Raw genomic sequence first — 18,873 nt, forward strand, 5'->3', positions numbered from 1 at the left:
TACCATCCATGCTAAAAAATAATACTCGTCGCTTTTTGCGTGTGGTGAACGCTGCAATTCGCACTGACATAATTCTTACTGATTCTTATGGTGTCCCTAACCCCGATTCAGATTGCGCTCAACTTCTTAATGATACGTTCGTAACAATAACAATTTTCACTCATGAAAACGATAACTCATTGCCAACCTAAAGACACTAGTGGGAATCACAATGCATGAGGTTGTCATCAGTCAGGCTGGTGTTTTATCTCTACTAACCAATCTTAAAATGTCATCTAGTGGCGACTATCTAGGTTTCAATAATAACATTTTAAAGAATGCATCGCATAGTATTTGTTCTATGTTAACCACACTATTTTCCCAGTCACTATCAACTGGTGGTATTCCTAATGACTCGCGCATTGCCAAAATAATACCCATTTTCAAATCAGGTGATCGTGCTTCTCCCCTTAATTATCGTCCCATCTCCTTAACCAGCACTATTTGTAAATTACTCGAACATATCCTACACAGTCAAGCCATCACCTTCCTTGAAGACCATAACTATATTTTTAAGCATCAGCAAGGTTTTAGCAAGGGCTACTCATGCGACACCCAACTTGCCGGATTTATTAACGACATACATGCACTAATAGACGCCGTGTTCCAAGTTGACGCAATATTTTTAGATTTTTTAAGGAATTTGACCGTGTTCCACACCATAGGTTGTTACTTAAACTTTCACAGCTTATCATTCACCCTACTATAATTGCATGGATCACAGATTTTCTCTCATCTAGAATACAGTTTACAGCAGTTAACAATTCCAACTCATGTTATGCTGATGTTACGTCTGGGGTTCCACAAGGCAGCGTACTTCGACCTTTACTCTTTCTAATATATATTAATGATTTACCCAGTTGCGTCTCATCCAAAATCAGACTATTTGCAGACGATTGTGAAGTTTATCGACGTGTAACAAGTAAGACTGATAGCTACTTACTACAAACTGACCTGGACGCAATAAATGCTTGGTGTTCCAATTGATTAATGCCATTAAATATTTCCAAAACTAAACTCATGTCTTTCACCAATAGGCCACGAATTCCAACCACCTACTCCCTTGATAACAACGCTGTGGAACTCGCAACTACTTACAAGTACCTTGGCATCAACCTTTAGTCTAACTTATCATGGAATAATCATATTAATGCTACCCTTGCCTCTTCAAACCGCACTCTCGGGCTTATTAAACGTAACCTAAAAGAAGCCCCAATGCATGTTAAAAAACTAGCATACACAACATTAATCCGTCCTAAACTAGAATACGCGTCTGCCATCTGGGATGCCGAACAAACTTATATCATCAGTATTATCAAAGGCTTGCAGAACCATGCTGCGCGATTTATATTTTCAGATTATTCACGTTACACCAGCGTCACCTCGTTAAAAAATAAAGCCAAGTTGGACAACTTAGCACTTCGCCGTAAAATTTCTCGCCTAGCACTTTTCCATAAGCTTTATCACCATCCATCACTTCACGATGATTTCTTTCAGGCACCACCAGTTATTCTTCCACGCAGTGACCATCCATACAAAGTCAAACGCATTAACTGCCAGTCATCCCATTATGAATATTCATTCTTTCCACGCACAATACCTGAATGGAACGCCTTGCCATCAGTCATTGCCACAGAACCAGACTTGAATAAGTTTCAGCATTTAATTCGCTCACGACTTATCGAGTAATCTTATTATTTTGGGGGGACGTTTACAGTGTTTTCGATGTTTGTTGGTGTTTTTCATTGCGGTTGCCTTCTGCTCTCCTAATATGTACTAATGTTTTCTCTGTAACAATTGTGACCTAATAATCTTGTGTATTACCTATGTTTCACTGTATTATAACTTCTGTTACATTCTCTTGTTTTTAGTATGTACAAACTATTACAGTGCCTGGGATCGCCCCCCTCCCGATCTAATACCCTCGTAATGAGAGCCTTTAGGAGTATTTTGAATAAATAAATAAATAAATAAATAAAAGGTAGCAGTAATACTGTACATTCATGCTCTCACTCGCAGTTATAAAAAAGTGGGCGCCAGATATTGTGTCAAAGTTTTGTTTTCAGATCATAATAACATTGGCAAAGTGGAAGCAGCTGTCCAAAGAAAGAGAAAAGGAGTCGGAAGGATCACAGAATGTAAAATAAATCATGGGAGAAAGCCCCTGGCCTGTAAGAGGGCTGTTGTTTACCAAATCCCTTTGTCATGCGGCGTTTCGTACATAGGTCACACAGGCCCACGCATTAATGGAAGGCTATCGGAGCCCCAGAATTCCTTAGACAAGAAATTTACAAACCTGGTAAAGCACTGCTTTGAATTCGAGCGTAAACCGTTCTTTGATTACACAACAATCCTGTTTGTGCACAATGATAGCATGACAAGTGAAGTGGCGGAAGCGTTTAACATAATGAGAAAAGATAGTGGGTGTGTTAGTGCTTCTTGATATTTTGAAATTAATTATTCTTTAGGGCGTTGACTTCGGGAGGATATTGCAGCGGTGTGCATGCAACAGCATCTGCTTTTTCGTTGCCAGCAATACCAATGTGGGAGGGGAATCACTGAAGCTTTACTATGAAGACATCGTTGCTAAGTTCTTACACGAGGGCTAGTTCTTTCTTTCTTTCTTTCTTTCTTTCTTTCTTTCTATCTATCTATCTATCCATCTATCCATCTATCTGTCTGTCTGTCTGTCAATTAATTGCCATCTATCTATCAATCTATCAATATAACCGCTTACACATTAACTATCCGCCAAAGTTGCGCAATAGCTGCTGCCACTACACGCATGCATTCGTGGTCGTTATACCATCATAGTCTCTGCATCATCGTCATTCTAGCTTCGCCATCCGACTCTCAACATGAAGTGGTTGTCACACCATCCTCACCATACATTCGTCACGCATTCGTAGAAATACAGTCGGTCTGATGCAACCGTAGTCATTTAAGCCTCGCTCCCCCATGCAGCATCATCTGACTACTGTCATACCGTAGTAGCACGCCTTTTACACCAGCCCAGTGTCCCATGATGTTTTATACATTAAGCCACTCTGTATGAGCTCGCGGTTGTGATGCCGTCATGGTCATTGCATGGTCGTCCCGACAGCGCCACCACTCACGAACCTTGGGGGCCGATGTGGAACATCCTTTCTGCGGCAGGCGTCACGAGTTCAAAAAACCTAACCGCGTGTTGGCGCTTTTCGAGGAGAGTCAAGGTGGGAACGAATCTGCCGCACTAACCTTTCCGGGCACGTGAAGGATGGTTGACTACATTTGTCGCACCTTTTTCTACTCCCAATTGTCAACAGATTTTTTCGAGTTTTTTAGACATGGGCCACACGATCTTGCACGCAGAGTGCCATCCGAAGTAGAGACGCGAACTTCCTCAAATTGACATCAAGTCGTGCTACGGGTACGGTTTCTTTGCAAACATTGTTGAAGGTGTTTTATATTCGGGCGTCCGTTGCTCGAATGAATATGCATGTGGTGTGAAAAAAATGGTATAGCGATGTTTGGGACATTTCTTGAATGAATGTGCATGTAAGGTGAAGAGAAATAAACAGTATAGTATTGGCGTGGTGGGAGGCATGAGACAAGCGAAAAAAGATGGGATAGTGGTCTGTAATGTCGAGTGTTATTACGCCACACTCATCACATGATATGTAGTTCGATGAAATATGATCAATAAGTGTGCTTGAGCCATCTGGTGATACATATTGTTGGCACTGTAAGCAGCTGTTCATAACCAAATCATGCAAAGCAATTAGAGTATTCAACCGCGTTCTGATTGCATTCATCGAGAAGGTTAATGTTGATATCTCCCATAATAACAACGTTTTTCCTTTCGCAGGATATCTTATCTAGGCTATCGTATAGTGCGGAGCAGAACTCTCAGACTGACGATGATTGCGAGCGATATATGCTAGATAAGATGGTTTTTTCAGCATCAGTTTGTGTATGTTCGTCATCAATTTCAATCCAAACAGATTCAGTGTTGTCAGCTAGGAGGGAGAGGTAATTCCGACGTTTATATTTTATAGAAGATGATACAAAAATAGCAAAACCACCATGATGGTTTGATTGTCGGTGACAGTACTCTGGTGAGTATTGTGGTAAACAACATAAGTTTTTATCGTCAGGTGATAGCCACGTCTCAGACACACAGATAAAGGAAAAGTGGTGGTCAAGGGATGCTAGGTAAGCATGAATGTTGTCACAATGTTTTCTGAGACTGCGTGCATTAAAGTGGATAGCCAATAAACCTGGGTCTTGGAAAAAACGTTGAAGACGTTTTGTCGAGTCTGAAGACATTTTGTCGGAGGTGCCTTATTTCCGCAAGGTGAGCCACAACCTTGTAGTTGTGGTTCACTGGAAATAGTATTTGACATTGTTATGGCCTCTTCCATTGCAAAGTATCATGTAGAGTGGAAGTCCTGGCCTTTACGTTTTGAAGCGTAAGAAAATATTCGTTCGAACAGCAACGAAAACTGTCTCTTTTAACTTGCACACCGGCACGTTATGTCAAAGCAATCATGCAGCAGCACAGATTTTACCTACCTTAGGGTTCTTACCTATTTGAAAGAGAACCGAAGATATTCAGCTTGTTCTCACTCAGTGTTTGGATGAAGTCTATTTCTTGGACATCCTTTCAATTCTTTTTAATAAAGAAGGTTGTAATAGATCCGCATGGCATTAAGTATTTGTCAATTAAGTATTACACTTACGGGCTTCCACTCTTTAGGCGCTCCGGAATGGCGCGCTACCATTGCGGCTAGAACACGCAAACAGGGCGTATTGAATTTCGGGAATGTTTGGCACGGCTCATGCCTGGTCAGTTGGCACTCCTGTTCTGAGTGTCATTCTGTAATCGTGAACTTTTAGGACGAGGTTTCGAAGAAATGAACCCTTACCAAGTCGCCCAAGAGTGAGGTTTCGTTATGGTCGATTGATTTACACCCCCAAGAGGACTCTGTTCGTGAGTGCCTAATTAGGGTTGAACTTCTAGCTGTGGTAAGTAAACGTAACAAGACAACGTCTCCCCTGTGAGGTGCACACACGTATAACACATAATGCCATTTACTTAACAGCATTCTTATTATTCGATATCTGATGCATATTTGGTAGTGTAAGAAGTGAAGTTCAATAAATCATTAAAGGAATAAAGGAAAGAAAGTGGAGTGGCTGAGCGGTAATATTCCCGACCGGCATTCTACAGGCCCGTGTTTCTTATTGCGAAGAAAACCTGTGTGAAATTTATTTCTTCACTTTCTTTGCAAGCCTTCCGAAAGTGATTCAGCGTTTGTTTCTGCAGACATTTGATAGGCTAGTGTAGTAATAGAGTAAAAAATATATCTGTAAGAAAGGTAGTGCGCATTTTCGCAAAATACCGATTGGGTGAAAGGGTGCAATTTAAAAAAAATCACCCCCTGATTCGTGTCTATGGTTTCTCTGAAACTCCCTTTTCGGTTCGCCTAACGATGGAGAAATAGATTAAAGGAAGCACACTTTAGCCTTGCGTATTTCTTCCTGTGCGCAGAAGACTTCAAAAACAGTTCGGATATTTTGAACAAGAGTAGAAAAAGAAAGACACAACAGGGCGACTGACTTCCGAAATCACGTTCTTCGTAAAGACTTGTCTTGATAGATTAGTCTCGGTGTCTCGATATTGTGTGTTAAGTGAGCTCCTGAACAATACTTTGCAATAGCTTGACATTGATTTAATTTATGGATCAAGGATGTCAAAGGTGTGCGACGTAATCGGATGCATTCCTTTTGAATTACCTACTGAAATAACTGAGTATTTGGATGTTATCATTCGTAGTATTCCGAGACACATTATCCAGTACAACACTATTTGGGCACTGCCAAACAATAGCAGCGTACTTATTAAAGAAAAGCAGCATAATTCTGCGATTTTGTGCTAGCTAAATGACAGAAGCAAAATGTCTGTGGATTTTATTGTGTTTGTTGAATATGAATGACGTGTCATAATCACCGTAGTGTTGCACACATTTATAATATTTTTGACTTATGTAAATTTTCTATCATGAACTTATATTCCGAATATTAACAAGCGAAAATCAATCTCATTTTGAGGCACACCTGACGGGAAAGCGCCACTTGAGGTTTTTAACACGCACTCAGTACACGGGCGACAAGCGTTTTTACATTCTGCCTCCATTCAAATGCAGCTGTCGTGGTCGACATCACAACCTCGTCATCTAGCTTAGGAAGGTGACGTCACAGCCACCGGGCTTTTGCGGAAGATAAAAAAAGTAAATTTCGTTTCTGCAGCGGGTCGTCCTGCTTAGTTTCAGAACCCAATTCTTCTGTGTTACAGCAGACAGGCTTTAGGCGTGGGGTCACTGACGTCGGTGAGACAAAATGCAGAAAAGCGGTAGCTCAGTGCTACGCTTGTACCCTACAGCAGCACTACTATTTTTATATTTATTTCCTGCGATATCAAGAGAAACAGCTGTCGCTTGGAGTCAGACTTCTACTTTCTGATTCAGCATTCGCACAAATTCACTGTTTTTCGAGGTTCTTATAACTGTTACACAGCACGTGCCTGACGTTTTTTTTTCGTGTGCTGTATATTTGCGCTGTCAAGAAGCTCATTTAGGCTTCTCTGAGAAAGCCTGCACTTGATAAAAATGACTCAAGGAAACGATTTCTATAGATGAAGTGCAACATTGCATCAACTACAGGTTCTTTATTTATGGAGTTTTACGTGCCAAAACCACTTTCTGATTATGAGGCACGCCGTAGCGGAGGGCTCAAGAAATTTTAACCACCTGGGGTTGTTTAACGTGCACCTAAATCTAAGTACACGGGTGTTTTCGCATTTCGCTCCCATCGAAATGTGACCGCCGTGGCCAGGATTCGATCCTGCGACCTCGTGTTCAGCAGCCCAAGACCATAGCCACTGAGCAACCGCGGCGGGTAACTACAGGTTTGGCAACGTTTAGTGGCTAAATTGGCTTTGAACAAGTGAAAACACTTCTTTAAAATTCACGTGCTTCATAGCAAGAGGAAGCATACACAACGGAAAAGCAACGAGACACAGCGAGCGCAAATGTGGTCGCTGTCTCGCTCCTACTTAGTTGTGTGTTTTTGCGCTTAAAATTAACCATGAATCTGTACCAGCTGGCCCGGTTATCCACTTTCCTACGTGTTTAAAGTTCCCCTAAGTCTCTTGATTGGTACATTAAGTTTATAAAAGAACAGGAACATTTATGCTTGGTATGGTAAGTGTGGTCAGAAAGGTGTTAGCAAATTGGTAATTTGAGATCACCGGTATGCTGTACCACAGTGCTTGCCAGATGACGCACTTGAAGAAGAAAACTTTTAGTTGAGCTCAAGGAAAGCAGTAGGGCACACATACTTATTTCGACAAAACATTTGTGATGGATTTTTCACATAGAACCCATTTAAAAATTGCGCGTATTAGCGCAGTCAAACTGCGATAAGATATTAAACTTTCACTTTGTTTTACATAAAGAATTGTGACTTGCAAGAGCTTATGATCCCGACAGTCCTAGTTTATTTGGCAGCATTGACGTTATTAGCAGGTTCCTATGGTTTAGCGTTACTAGGAATATTTACCTTGATATATACGAAAAATCCATAAATGCTTTCCTGAGATGACCCTTGGGCCGGCTTTACTGAAATTTGTTGTCTTTCAGAGGAAAAATGCTACTCTAGGAACGGCAGAAAGTGGAAATTTGTTTAGAGCCTGCATTTCTTTATTCCCACCCATGCCTAAGCTTGAAAAGAAAATAGATGCACGAAGTTTACAAATTTTCACTTCTCCACCAAAAGGGATATCGCAGTTCCATATATTTCATCCGTCAGCGCCCCTAAAGCGGACAAATGTGGTATGTTAATTTATAGCTTACGTGCATTTGTTACAATCTTACAACAGCTTCGAAAAAGACATATTGACAAATTCAAATTATACTTCGTAGGTCTATATACTAAATCAATTCCGTCTGCTTTAGCTGTGTTAATAAATGCATCTCAGAAATATATACAACTTTTAATTGTTGAGCAACTAAGTTGTAAACTTGATAGTTGCGCTTTCAAAACAGAACTTTTCTATAATTTCTATTGCCAGACCGACGGACTAAATCAAAAGTCCGCTTCGACAGTTACTAGACATCAAATCCCGTCTACGCCAGCCGCATTTAGATGGGGGCGAAATGCAAGCACAGCCATGTACTTAAATTTATGTGCACGTTAAAAACCCAACGTGGTCAAAACTAATCCATAGTCTCCCACTATGGCGTGCCCCGTAATTCAAGCGTGGTTTCTGCACGTAAAACCCCAAAATTTATTTTAAACCGAGTCACCTGAATAAATTTCTCATTGAACTGTACGAAAGCTCATGAAAGTCTGTGCAGTGCGTGGATGCCAAGAGCAGCGATTTCCTTTTATTTTTATCCTATTTAGGTAACAGGCCCCGGATATCCCTTTTAAACTGATTGTGAAAGTTTGGTCTGGCATCTGTCTTGTTGATTACTCTGTACGCACTATTACATTTCTTGGGCCTTAGACAAGTTCATGTGTATTCCAGACCAAATTTGACTTCTTGTAACTGATCTTATCTCGGAATTTTATTATTGTGCTTAATACGTTTGAGTAGGGCACTTCCTATTCGTGCTAGCAGACAGTCGCCATCTTTATTTTCACATTGCGCATGGTTCTTTCTGTAAATTTTTTGCAGTCAGAACAAAGGCTCATTCAAAAGCTCCTCGTTTGAATTCAGGCAGCGCTGCACCAACAAAAGCGAAACCGTATATTCAAGTGAATATTGAGCCTTCTTGTTGCTTTTATTTTAGGGGAATCTACATTGGTGTTGCAGTGATCCGTTGCTTATAACGACAAGCATGACGGTAGTCTTCCTAGCGGCTGGAAGCTTCCTTTTTTCGGGCCTTGGTGATATTCCGAGCTGCCGTAAGACCGATATGAAGGTAGGGACACTTTGTTTAAAATTTGCTTGTCATTTCCAATTTGCATTGTAGGGCAAATATTAGGTTCGTCCTCGCACGGGTTATGTTTTAAACGTTAAGATGTAGTGAAAGCAGTTTGTCAGCTGTATACAGCCGAAGGCACTACATCGCGCTCATAATTTTATTTATTTTTATAAAGTGATGGGGGGTATAAGTTGTGTAGAATAAACATACATGAATGGGTGACGGTTCTAGGCTTTGGCTGGCCATCAGAGGTTATCAAAATTGCGATAATCAATCAAACCCTAGAACTCTGAAAAGATACATTCATTAGAACAGAAAAAAATATGTCTATTGTAATGCCCGTGCAGACAATGGGGAAAGCACTAACTTCATTTAAAGGAAGAACAGAGACGTAAGAAGTTATACAATAAGTTAAATCTTACATCTCCCTTATATCACAAAGAATAGAGCATAGCGTTCTCCAACTACTTAACCGATAACTAACTCAACGCAAAGCAAGAATAAATGAGAATTTGTGCACGTTATTATTGATCCTCCCATTTTCATAGTTATGACGCTCTTAAGTACGTAAGCATATCTATGCCTCACCAATGTAAGAACCCGTCCGTCCTTCCTTCGGAATTTCAAGATAGTGCCTACAGCATCGAGCGAATTGACCTCCATGCTGCCTGTCGCTTCGACAGTAACTAAGCGGCCAGAACACAGCACACACGCAGCTATCAGAACTCGGCCCACTGTGTTCCCATCGCTGATCGCTTTAGGTAAGGCGCCCGCCGCCACGCCATACACCGCCGCCGTGGGAGTACACTTGATCTTGGTTCAAAATAGTTCAACTTTGATGGATAAGGCGTTAAAGAGCGATGACGGCTCAGAATGATCGGGACACCATCACTACCCATGGTGCTTTCACCTGCAGTAGTTTGCTTGCGTCATCAGTAAACCGTGCGCAGCCCTCCGATGTAGTTCGTGTCGCCGCAGCGCTGTCGTTTGTACTGGCCGGATATATAGTTTTACAACGTTGATGAGGACGCCGGGCTGCGTACATATCAGCGAGTGGCACAATGATACGCATACTTAGACAACTTCGAGAGGTGTTTGTGCGTGAATTTCTTTGTTGAACTATTACAACTGCTTTAAATATTTACACATATTTCAGAGAACCGGTCAAAGGAATGAAGATAAACATTCTGTGTTTCGCAGACTTGTCTGCACAGCTGTGTTCAGGTAAGGTCATATTTACGGAAATATTGGACAGCAGTAGGCAGTTATGAGAGGCGCCTGTTCTCACGTAAAAAAAAAGAATGGAACATAACCTAGATGCCAGAAAAATTATGGGGTTTTACGTGCCAAAACTACTATCTGATTATGAGGCATGCCGTAGTGGACAACTCCCGAAATTTCTACTACCTGGGGTTCTTTAACGTGCACCTAAATCTGAATACACGGGTGCTTTCGCAATTCGCCCCCATCGAAATGCGGCCGCCGTGGCCGGGATTCGATCCCGCGACCTTGTGCTCAGGAGCCTAACACTATAGCCACTGAGCAACCACGGCGGGTATAACCTAGATGCTACGGTAATGTTGCTTTCTCTGCCAAAATTCGTCATGGTATCGTTTATACAGTGGCAATGCTGCTCACACACACTGTTTAAGAGCGCGTAATAAATTCTACCAGCCAGCAAAAAGGGTAAACTAGGGCAGATTTCTCGCCTCACACATAATTATTCGGTTAGTCACCCGAAGTAGTCCCCCATGCACAAAATGAAAATGATGTCTTTTGTACGATTATCTCAAATGCACTAATACACAGTGTTGAACATTCTTCAGACACATATGGAATTCTGCTTGCCTAGCCATTGTCAGGCGCGAAGATCTGCCTGTTCTTCTTGAAAACATCAGATGCCGTCCAATGATGACCACTCTTCAAAGGTTGCAAAAACCGTACGTACCTTTATTAACCTAAAAAAAAATTATGGGGTTTTACGTGCCAAACCCACTTTCTGATTATGAGGCACGCCATAGTGGAGGACTCCCGAAATTTCGACCATCTGGGGTTCTTTAACATGCATCTAAATCTAAGTACACGGGTGTATACAGATCACCACAGGAGCTCTTTGAATTGCCAGTGAAAAAAAATGAAACTCTCTTAGGAGCAAATGCACGTTTTTTCTCTGGTAGGTTTTCCATGCTTTTCGGTCCTGCCTGTATCGCATTGATACCCACGGAAGTAAACGCGCGGAAGTGTTGCTAAGGGTTACGGCCAACACGCCGTTATGTGTAAGGCAAAGCTTTCTTTGTTAACTCCCATTTACCTCTCTTGCTGAACGTGGATGTCGCCTGCTGCTCCTACTCGTGCGTTCTCGCCGAATAGCTCCTACTCGGCTCCGGGGACAGCGGCGTCGTCAAGGAGCAATGGCTCACACTACTTGGCACGCAACTGTGGAGGTATACGAGGGAAGCCGGGTTGCGCATGCGGATCTTTGGGCGCAAAGCGGAAAGCCGCAATGAGACGGGAGATGGGGCACTGGAGGAGATGGTTTTATGGTTTTGCACGCGTTGCGCCGCCTGACTACCGCTTGGACTGTCCCATTTACACCTCCAAGGGAAGGTTTGGTACCCAAAAGAAATGGCGCAGATCGGTGTGCTACTACCTGAGCGGAAAAACGCCAAAATAACCATCACGAGCAGGTGTGATTAACTGTTATATTACACATATGTGTTTGTTCGCAAGACATTGTAGTTCCTCTATAAATACCTGAACTAATTGTTCGCTTTTACTTTGCACTCGCACAAATGCAACTTTCATAACTCCTTCTGCATTTACGGATAGCTTCGCTTTATGCAGGTTCCTACAGCGCACATTGGATGTGCTGCATCTTGTTCCTATTGAAATAACATGCGATTTAAAATAAATATTCAACTGTGCAAAATGGGGCGTGGTCGAACATTTTATTTCATTACATGTATTAGTGATTTAACAGTGCCACTGGGAAATTGCTCAGGTGGCGTGCTACACATTCGCCATTCTCAAATATTTCAAACTGTTTATTGAGGTAACCTATGAAATTCCACTATATCAACAGTGTGTATCATACGAAACACATGCGAATATGAAACAAACTGCTTCAAAATTTAAACTGTGGGCCTCAACCTTGAAATACGCGTGTTTCAGTTATAGTCTCAGTTATTTTCCTATTCTCCTGGAATGTCACGCCGCGTAAAGTCAGTATGAATGTGCATGTAAACATGCACGCCCATTTCATGAACATAATGCTAGAGTGATTAAAAAATTTAATTTACAGGAGCCCCCGGTTTTATTATTCAGGTTGTTACTTCTCAACTTTACATTGATGAGCAGAGTTTCGTGTACTTCCTTACCTCGACAATTCGCTGCCGTGCTGACGCAATTTCATACTGCAAAATTCCTTCAAGAACAAATAATCTATTCTTATGCGTCGAAAACTCCAATTTGTCATGTTTTTTTTTTTTGTTCTAGGAATTCTCAAAATAATTCACCACGGACGTTTGCCGCCTGCGTTCTCCTTGTTGTATGGAATGACGCCCTGTGGAGCATATTATGCAACTGTGCCTACTTCACAAGCCTCATCGTCAGAATACCGATCCTTGAGTAAGTATTTACCAAGGGAATTTCAACCATACGATACGTATTCCTGATCGCAAGCAAGCACGTCAAAACATTGAATTAATATTCTAGATTGAACACAATCCATGTCATTTCGATCCGCTCAACACGGCAGGTACAATTAACCCCCACGTAATAACAAGCATTAACAATTCGCGCGCAGCCTAGCCGCCATCAGGTCATTTTACTGTCGCGTTGACTTAGGTCAATTAGTCGTACTTATTGTGGGTGCCGCCAGAGAAAAACGTGTGGTGCCTCTCTACGCCTTGAGGAGTTCCAAAAGTTGGCTACAAAGCAATTGAAGTTGAAATAGCAAGGCATCATTATACTAGAAAAACAAATTTATATTGTAGTTGCAGTGATTGAGGAAGAAACACCTACAGCATTTCCTGGATATATTCGAAAAAACATTTACCGCCTAGCATGCGAGTTGAATGTGTCTCTGGGTATGAAGCAAAAAGAGCTAAGTCGGTTATCTGCGTGCCATAGTTATTTACTGGGTATTCTTAAGCACGCAATAGTAACATTAGTAAAAATAGTCCCTATAGAGTTGAATATGAACTTCTAGATTACGGAAATGCATGCGTTTAGGACAAGCATAGAACAAGTCCTATTGCAGTAATTTGCACCACTAGTAGTAGGGATTATCATGATGTGCCAATAGCACGCTGTAAACAAAGTCCCATGGCTACGGGCACCAGGGGTCGTTTCATCGCGCTAGTTTATCTTAGCGATATGTATAACAGTTGACGGAGTCATTCCCAACTGCACAGTAAATACTGTGCGCTCTCTATTCGCTGCAGTCCATCCTGTGAGCCACACTGAATACTTTAAGCGCTACAACCCCGTGGAACTATTACACGAGGCCACACTCACAGTCGAAATTTATTTTAACCATTGTATTAAGAGGTCTATATACCGAGCGTTTCAGCGAACACTTTGCAAAATTTTTAATGTTTGCCAGTGACAGATGCCACAATTTTAGTTCATGAACTGGTCTACTTGAAGAGGTGGACATTGCACGAACAAAAAAATTAAATGCATAATCGACGAATTAACAAGAATTCACTAATTAAATTTTTAACTTATTACCTTACGTCCCATATTGCAATTTACAAATTCTAGCCGTTAATGTAGTTTTGTGCGTTAATGCATAAAAGGACGTTTTGTTAAGTGTAACTGAAACGGCAATGCGTTTCTCTGCAAAGTTCAGGAATTAGTATCTCTAAACCACTGTCATCGTGTGAATTCGTTCCAAGTCGATCCCCCTTGCGAACTCCACAGCTAGAATTTAAAATTGCAATACGGGCACTATGTTGAATAATTAAGGAGTGAATTAGGGCATTTTTGTTAATTAGTCGATTGTGCATTTGAATTTTCTTTCAAATATTTTCCGCCGCTTCAAGTATACCGCCTCATGAGCTAGAATTGTGCGTTCAGCAACAGGCAACCTTCAAAATTATCTAAAATGTCCGCTGGACACACTAATTGATGATAAAATCACATTTGGAGGTGGTTTCTTTCTTTCTAAATTGGATACGTCGGAGGAAGAAGGATAGCTTATAGATATAAAGTAACATTATATATGGGCCAAGCATTGCGCCTGCATAATCGAACACAATACGGTGTTGCACTGAAAGAAACTATTGATGCTTGAGAGCATAGACTAATAGCGCAATATTGTAAATAGTTTGATTTTGATGCGTGAACGCGTTGATATTATTTTATTTAGTGTTTACTTTTCAAAGGAAATCAATCTATTGCCGCTTTATTAGCGTTAATTAGACGTTGAATGTGTGCTGGTGTAGACATCGTAAATACCGGCGCAGTTACACTTATTCAGAACCCATTCGGAGGTAACAAAACATTGCATATTGACACGTGCACTTATCTTACCGTTTAGCAAATGTGATCCCACAGCGCTGGAGGCGCCTGCATATATCGGAAGTTTCTGGAAAGTTATCGATGGTTCTATCCGCTATCTGTTGTCACCGAACCTTGTGTAATCTTAATGCATGTATGTGTGGCACCACTGGTGTGGAATTTTATGGAAGACACGCGGGCACGAGCGATTACTCTGAAACGTTGGATGGTTCATGTATAAAAGCCAACACGCTTATCCAGCAGATAAGATTCCGACGATCGCCTACTCTCTTCACTGTTGTCGTTGTGCTTTAGGTGAAGCCTGCTTTTGTGGGCACAGGTTTGCCCGATAAAAGTTGGTTTCTTCATTCACAGTATTGCGACTATGTTTTTTGCCGTCGTACTACGTCATATTTGATGGAGGTGCGTAGCGTTTATGTACCGGATGCCCCCCCCCCCCCCCGGAAAGCCGTGACCGAAGCACGAACGCGGAAGACAACGCCAACGTCGCCAAAGACGAGTGAGGAAGCCGCAAGCTGTAAGGACTGTCCCTGGAGCAAGGTCTTTTGCCTGAGAAGACATGAAATGTTGCCGCCAAGTCAACCACAATGACAGCTCCAGCATCCCCCATCGTGCTGCAAAAGCCCAGGGAGCTACTGACCTCCCAGGGATCATGATTTGAAGACCCTGATAACTGGCTGAAAACATGCGAAAGGGTCGCTGCACTCAACAAATGCAACTCCGACGACAAGCTCCGGCATGCGCACATCGCCTTAGAAGACGCCTACAGGACGTGGTATCAGAACCGAGAATCAACTCTGAATACATGGGACTTGTTCCGCAACAGCTTCATGCAGACGATAACGAGCATACTGTGCAAATGGCAAGCCCAAGCTTACTGGGAACCCGCATGCAGATGCCGAACGAGAACATCGCAATCTTCACAGAGGAGATGACTCGCCTCTTCGGACACGCTGACCCGAACATCTCGGAAAAGAAAAAAGTTCACTTCCTGATGCGTGGTATAAAGTAAGAGCTTCTCGCCGGATTGAAATGCAACCCACCTAAGACCGTTGCTGAATTTATTTCCGAGGCCACAACTATTGAGAAGACCCTCAATATGCGGACGAGGCCATATAACCGCTAACCGCTGACCGCAAGCTACGCCGACGTTCAAGCCTTCGGCATCGAGGCTGTGCGAGAGACCATGAGAGCGGTCGCTCGCGAGGAACTGCAGAATCTTTTTCCAAGGTTGCAGTCTCAAGAGGCCTCAACCGCCGACATCGACACAGAAGAGGTTTAGCGATCGCTTTGAGTTCCCGAAGTGCAACCACAACCACCGCAGCACCAGCAAGAAGCGATGACCTACGCCACCGTTGCCAGCCGTCAATGCCACTCTGCGCGACGGCGCCAGGGCCCTATAACGCCGCAATTCCGTCGTCCACCGCAGCAGCCACCAGCACGCCCACTAGTCGCCCAGCGCACCTACGCGAGGAAGACGGACATTTGGCGTGCCCCCGACTACCGCCCGCTATGCTGTTACTGCGGAGAAGCCGGCCATGTGTACTGCCGATGCCGACACAGTGACTTCGGACTGAGAGGCCTCGCCGTCAAAGCCCCGCCGCCACAGCTTGGGGAGCAAATGCGTGACATCGGCGATTACCTCACCGACACCCAGTGGAGTTCTTGGCAACCGTGCCTTCTCCCTCACTAGGCCCGGGGCCAGTCGGCGAACCCATAGCCAGAAAACTAAAGGCAGCAACCAATAAAGGTGCGATTGCTGTTCGTTGAACTGACGAAGATCCTCCGCCACCGACAAGGACACTGAAAATCCTGTCTCTACGACATATCAACAAAACGGGCCATCAGAACGAAGTCTGGAAGCAAAGAATACGCCGACGAAAGACCACCTGAAGACGCCACTTAACAACCAGAAGTCAACACGACGCAGCCGTAATCCGATGGCAAAACCTACCTGTATTTGCAAGACAAAGAACCGCACACCTCGACGTGCTTCTCGATGGCCACGCAGTCACCGCGTTAGTGAACCCAGGAGCCGATTACTCCGCCTTGAGTAGACCCATCGCCATCCATTTGAAGAAAGTCAAGACTGTATAGGAAGGCCCTCAAATTCAGACAGCTCGAGGACACCTCATAACGCCGAGTGGAATCCCCACGGCAATAATTACCGTTCATTAACGGACATACCCTGCCATCTTTGTTATCCTCCACCAGTGTTCGCGAGACGTCACTCTTGACCTGGACTGCCTGAACCAGCACGGTGCAATCATCGACCTGAAGTCGAAGTGGATAACGCCATCGGGAGGTCCAGCGATACCGCCGGACAGCTCTCGTAGTCACCACGCCTTGAGTCTGCTCGAAGATCAAGTGAGCATCCCGCCTCGCTCCAGAAATTATTTCCGACAACACCGAAACACCCGCAGACTTAGAAGGCGTCATCGAAGGCGACCAACAAGGGCGATCGCTCATGGCGTCAGAAGGCGTCATCAAGAGCGACCGCTCAACCATCACATTTGCGCCGCAAGAGGGATCGCTCGATCTCATGGGGGGAAAGCGCAAGTGATGCTAACCAACTTCAGCCAGGAGTTCAAGCACATAAACGAGGGCACGGTAATCGCGTACATCAAAGAAATTGTGGAAACCAACAATGCGTTTGTCCTCTACGATTTTGCCCCATCTACCCCGACGACCATAGTTCCCGAAACACACTTCGACATAAATCCAAGTCTCCCCATGAGTAAGCAGCAACAGCTCAGCAGTCCTCTCCAACGATACAAAGAAAGCTTTTCGACGTCATCGAGGATTCGGCGAACACCAGTGGCAAGCATGGCATAATAACGGAAGAGTTCGCTCGACTAATTCCACAATAGCCATCAACGAGTTTAGACGCGTAAACATGAAGCTATAAGACAACAAGTCAACGAAATGCTGAGTGACGACATCATCCAGCCGTCAAAAAGCCCGTGCGCATCTCCTGTAGTCTTGGTGGAGAAAAAAGGATGGAACCTTACGTTTCTGCGTCGATTATCGTCGACTGAACAAGATCAAGAAGAAGGAGGTGCACCCCCTCCCACGGATAGACGACGCATTGAATCGGCTCTGCAACGCTAAACACTTCTCGTCGATAGACCTCAAGTCTGGCTACTGGTAAATAGAAGTCGAATACAGGGATCGCGAAAAGACAGCCTTCATCACGCCAAACGGCCTCTACGAGTTCAAGGTCATGCCTGGTGAGCGTTGGGACAAGTAAGCGTTGGGCGAAGGTATCACCGCCAATAATAATAATAATAATAATAATAATAATAATAATAATAATAATAATAATAATAATAATAATAATAATAATAATAATAATAATAATAATAATAATAATAACTGTTATTACGAGATCTTATACATGTATTTCTTGACTAGTCTTCAAAGTCTTCGGAGGGTTTGTAAGGAATAAACCGGACAGTCAGGGTAACATCACATTGACAGGGTCTCAAGCATAACTAATGCTCCAAAATATAAAGTAAATCTGTTTATTCTCAAGAGCACATAGACAACTAATTACCAAGAACTACACAAATTAGAGCGAAAAATGCGCTACATATCATCTTCAAACAAGACTGGTCACACTATTACAATAATATGCACTGAATTGGCCAACGATCTAGGGGAAAGCCTCAAAGTGGATGCAGGTACCAAGTTTAAACCATTCGCAGTGCTCACGTACACACATATAACGGTTTGCTTCATACAAGTGACAATTTTTTATATCCCTTGTTTTAAGCCATTCTTTATGCCGCATAAACTTAGCGGTTCAAGTATTGAAGTGGGGAGAGCGTGGAATACTAAAAAAACAAATTAGGAATAAAATATTGTATTTGCCCTTTGCCACAGTTAGTTGTTCGAGGAATAACAAATCTGGATGGATTGCGTAGATCTATGTGCTTTATTGCGGCTACAGGAAAATCTTTGCTCCATAAATATCGTGGCACAACAACAAAGAGAAACACCGGATCGAAGTTTAGAATTTTCTTTTTAATTATGGGGTTTTACATGCGAAAACCACTTTTTGATTATGAGGCACGCCGTAGTGACAGACTCCGGAAATTTCAACCACCAGGGGTTCTTTAACGTGCACCTAAATCTAAGCACACTGGTGTTTTCCCATTTCGGCCCCATCAAAATTCGGCTGCCGTGGCCGTGATTTGATTTCGCGAGTTTGGTATTTTCAGAGAACTGAATGATTTATTCGTATAAATATTTGTGTTGTAGGCTGCACTTTCTAAAATGTTTATGTAATAAACTCTTTGATTAGATTGCCATAAGCGGCTGTAAATAAAAAGAA

The 18,873-nt window shown here is 42.9% G+C and overlaps 1 protein-coding gene across 1 annotated transcript in view; it reads left to right on the forward strand.

Annotated features, from left to right (window-relative positions):
• LOC142588588 (ATP-binding cassette sub-family C member 3-like) overlaps positions 1-18,873 on the forward strand; it is a 182,477-nt gene that overhangs the window by 23,258 nt on the left and 140,346 nt on the right. The window contains exons 2-5 of the mRNA XM_075700424.1: positions 8,877-9,008; positions 10,168-10,235; positions 10,838-10,951; positions 12,507-12,638. Coding sequence (XP_075556539.1) covers positions 8,925-9,008; positions 10,168-10,235; positions 10,838-10,951; positions 12,507-12,638 — 398 coding nt within the window. The 5' untranslated portion in view covers positions 8,877-8,924. The remainder of the gene's footprint in view (positions 1-8,876; positions 9,009-10,167; positions 10,236-10,837; positions 10,952-12,506; positions 12,639-18,873) is intronic.

This window comes from Dermacentor variabilis, chromosome 7 (assembly GCF_050947875.1).
Source record: "Dermacentor variabilis isolate Ectoservices chromosome 7, ASM5094787v1, whole genome shotgun sequence".
In the NCBI taxonomy this organism is placed as follows: Eukaryota; Metazoa; Arthropoda; class Arachnida; order Ixodida; family Ixodidae; genus Dermacentor; species Dermacentor variabilis.